This window comes from Pteropus alecto, unplaced genomic scaffold (assembly GCF_000325575.1).
Source record: "Pteropus alecto unplaced genomic scaffold, ASM32557v1 scaffold577, whole genome shotgun sequence".
In the NCBI taxonomy this organism is placed as follows: Eukaryota; Metazoa; Chordata; class Mammalia; order Chiroptera; family Pteropodidae; genus Pteropus; species Pteropus alecto.
The window spans coordinates 49,087-52,350 of NW_006440152.1; the positions used below are offsets into that span (position 1 = coordinate 49,087).

General features: G+C 40.3%; 1 protein-coding gene across 1 annotated transcript in view; it reads left to right on the forward strand.

The window, feature by feature from the left end:
- MAP7D3 (MAP7 domain containing 3) overlaps positions 1–2,737 on the forward strand; it is a 30,962-nt gene extending 28,225 nt beyond the window's left edge. The window contains exons 18-19 of the mRNA XM_015593445.2: positions 442–716; positions 1,352–2,737. Of these exons, the coding sequence (XP_015448931.1) occupies positions 442–716; positions 1,352–1,359 (283 nt within the window). The 3' untranslated portion in view covers positions 1,360–2,737. The remainder of the gene's footprint in view (positions 1–441; positions 717–1,351) is intronic.
- The last annotated feature ends 527 nt before the right edge of the window (positions 2,738–3,264 follow it).

Sequence of the window (3,264 nt, forward strand, 5' to 3'; positions counted from 1 at the left end):
AGAAGGGGAAGAGTCTTAGAAAGGAAGGCTCTTTGGGTGATTGCCTGAAAAACCTTAACCTACAAGGCGCATGGAAACACTCCACTAAGAGCTTAGTGATGGTTTGGAAAGAGCACTGAAGCTAGAAAACCCACGTTAGTCCTTACTTCACCTTATTGGCCATGTCCCAGGTCAGCTTGAAGTAGGGACAGGGTTCCTGGAGCCTTCACCCTTAGCTGCTCCTAGCACCTCAGCGTGTCCATGGATCCTAGGACTTTGTAGGACACAATTTGGAAGCCAGTGTGTTCTGTAATCTTCAGGGCACTTTCCAGACTTCAGTCTTATGATTCAGAAAGTTCATTTATTTCCAAGGGATTTCTTAGAAGTTAAAGTATAAAGCTTCTTTCAGGGCAAAGCCTTGGTTTTGGGATAATCAGGATTCTAACCAAAACATCTTTCCAGACCATCCACCAAAAGAATGACCAACCGAGCAGCAAAAACCAGAAAGACAATTGAGACCAGCAACATCACAGAATCTTCCAGGACTGTACATTCAAGGGAACAGGTTTGGATTTGTGAAAAGATTCAAGATACCGCAAGCGAGACCGAAACACTCATATCCAATATCCTTCCTGATAGCCCAAAACACCATCTGAAAAGTTCCACTACATTCCACCAAAGTCAGCAGACACCTTTAGAGGACAAGAAAAAAAGCAAATCTGAATCTTCTCAATCCGGTAGGTCTTCATCCCATCTTCACTTTGCTTGATGGGCAGTTGACCTTGAACCCCTGCTCTGCTTCCTGCTATTCTAGGGCCATCTTGATACCATGTAATTATGGGGATGAGAAGACAGTGGTGGGTCTAAAAGCTAGGTTGATGTCGAAGCATCTTCCATCAAGGTAGTTTTGAGAGAGTAAATGACTTGATTCTCATTTTTTATGTCTTGCATTTCCTGCCATATAATACAAAATAGGTTCTTTTCACACCCCAGACCCCTTAGATTCCTCTGAGCTCCTGATCCACTGGCTGCTTTTTATAGCACACAGATTATCATTTGGAGCAGAGAGTTAGTGAGGTCTGTGGGATTCGCCTCTCAACCTCTTTCCAAAACCAAAAGGCCTTTTTTTAAAAATTTTTCTTTACCTGAGAAGCTCTCTTTGAAATTGAGAGGCAGTGCGGGTTCGTTTGGGGTTGGCGATGTAGGGGAACATTTATAAGAGCACCAGTGTGTCGGCAGCTCCATGGGGCACTGCCAAGGGTCTTGGGCCCACCCCAAAGGCAGACACGCAGCAGGTAGGCCAAGGCCCAGTTACTGTGAGACCAGCATCTTCTCTACTAATCTTCTGTCTTTTCTTTTTCCCTCTGGTCAGATATGTAAAACTTGTGCAGCCTAGAAGAGAATTTCTCCTCCGCTCTGGGTTTCAACTTCCAGGCCCATCTCCCTAAATTTCTCTGCCTCCGACTTAAACCAGACCAAAAAATGACCATCAAAAAGTCATCATAATGGATCTCAGAAGATGCTTGTATTATCTTGAGTCTTGCCCACAAGCAGGAGTTCTGAGTAAAGAGTTTTTTTTCCTGAAAAAATCTCCATTATCTCTCATTCTTGTGTTTTCCTGCCATGTGTGTGAGTGTGCATCAAGGGTGTTTTTATAAAATAGTTACCCTTGAGCTTCTAAAACAATCTCTACTGAAGGAATAATTTTTTCTCAATACATACTTGAAATCTTAGTGTTTATTCTATTTAACAAATACATTAATTTAGCAATTAAAAACTCAAATTTGCTCTTGTAGAGAATATAATGGGTTATACGAGGAACTGAAGATTGCTCACAAGAACTTTTTGGGATCGTTTCTAATAGACCAGTACTGAAAGTTGCAAAATATAGTAAAGCACATTTTACCATTATGTATGTGTATTTTTAACTCTACCATAGTCTGGCAGCTGAGTGCACAAGCACTGATACCCTGAAATGCTGGGAGTCCTAGAAAATGTGATCTTGGAATAGTTAGCATGTTTTGTGCTTTTGTCAGTATTTCCTTTTGAAGTACATATCGGGGTTTATCTACAAAAATGTGTTGTTTTTATTGTGTACATAAGACAGTATTTAGCCGTTGTGTGGTAGGGTATGTTAAATCCTCTAAATGTTTACTGCGTGTAATCTTTTTTTCTGTTTGTGCCCTACAGTCCTGCCTTTCAGTATACTCTCACTCTTGGGATATAGAACCAAATTTTGCTTACCTTTCTCTAGCCACTGGCTGCGAGTACAGGAGCAGTGTTATCCTTCAGTCCCTGTGATAGATAGACACACAGACAAAAATACGTATATGTGCGCATGCACACACACGCACGCATGATATATATTCCTGTAATTCATCGAATCCTGCTTAAAACCATTGACTAAAACTTGAATGCTTACTGTCTTAATGCTAGTGAGTTTTCTGATGAGCCACAAATAGTTTGAAGTAGGCCCATGTTCATTTCTAGTCACCAGTGTTGGATTAGTTAAATGGAGTGATTATTCTTTCTGATTCCCTAGTTCTTTGCTATTCAGAGTACTGCACCTTTGTTACAGATTAGAGCTTGGTGCCTTAGATTTAAAACTATTTTTATATACTAGTTATTTTATACAGAAGGCACAGACAATCATCCTAATGATATTTTTGATGTTTTTCTACACAAATGTCATGTGTTGAAATACTCTGTTACACCTCCATATAAATGTGTGCTCTGTGAAATAAACTTTTCAGGTAAAGCCAAGTTTTCTTTTTATTATACTAACAGAAATGTGGTAGTATAAAGGTAACAGCAATTGTTAACAAAGCTGTGAACACAGGCAAGTGGCAAGTTCAATAAATAGTAATGGAATCCTCTGATGCCTCACTTCAGCTCGTTGGTGATTTGGCAGAGTTCCACTTTTGGGACATTAAGATGTGAATTTCCAAACTCCGGTCTTCCTGTACCTATTTAAGTGCATGTTACTCTTCCACCTGACAGCTCTGACTTATACTTGAGACCAGTGATTAAAGTATCTTTACTGTGGTGAAATTCACATAAGTCACCATTGAATGGCATTTAGTACCTTCACAGTGTTGTGCAACCATCACCACTATTTAGTTCCAGAATATTTTCATCACCCTACAAAGAAACCTCAGACCTTTTGAGTAATCATTCCCCACTCCCCCTCCCCTAGCCCCTTTAAACCTCACATTTGGTGCTTGCCATGAATGAGGATAACACAGTTGCTTTTTAGTCTGAGTGTGTGCTCAGGTAGTAATTGTG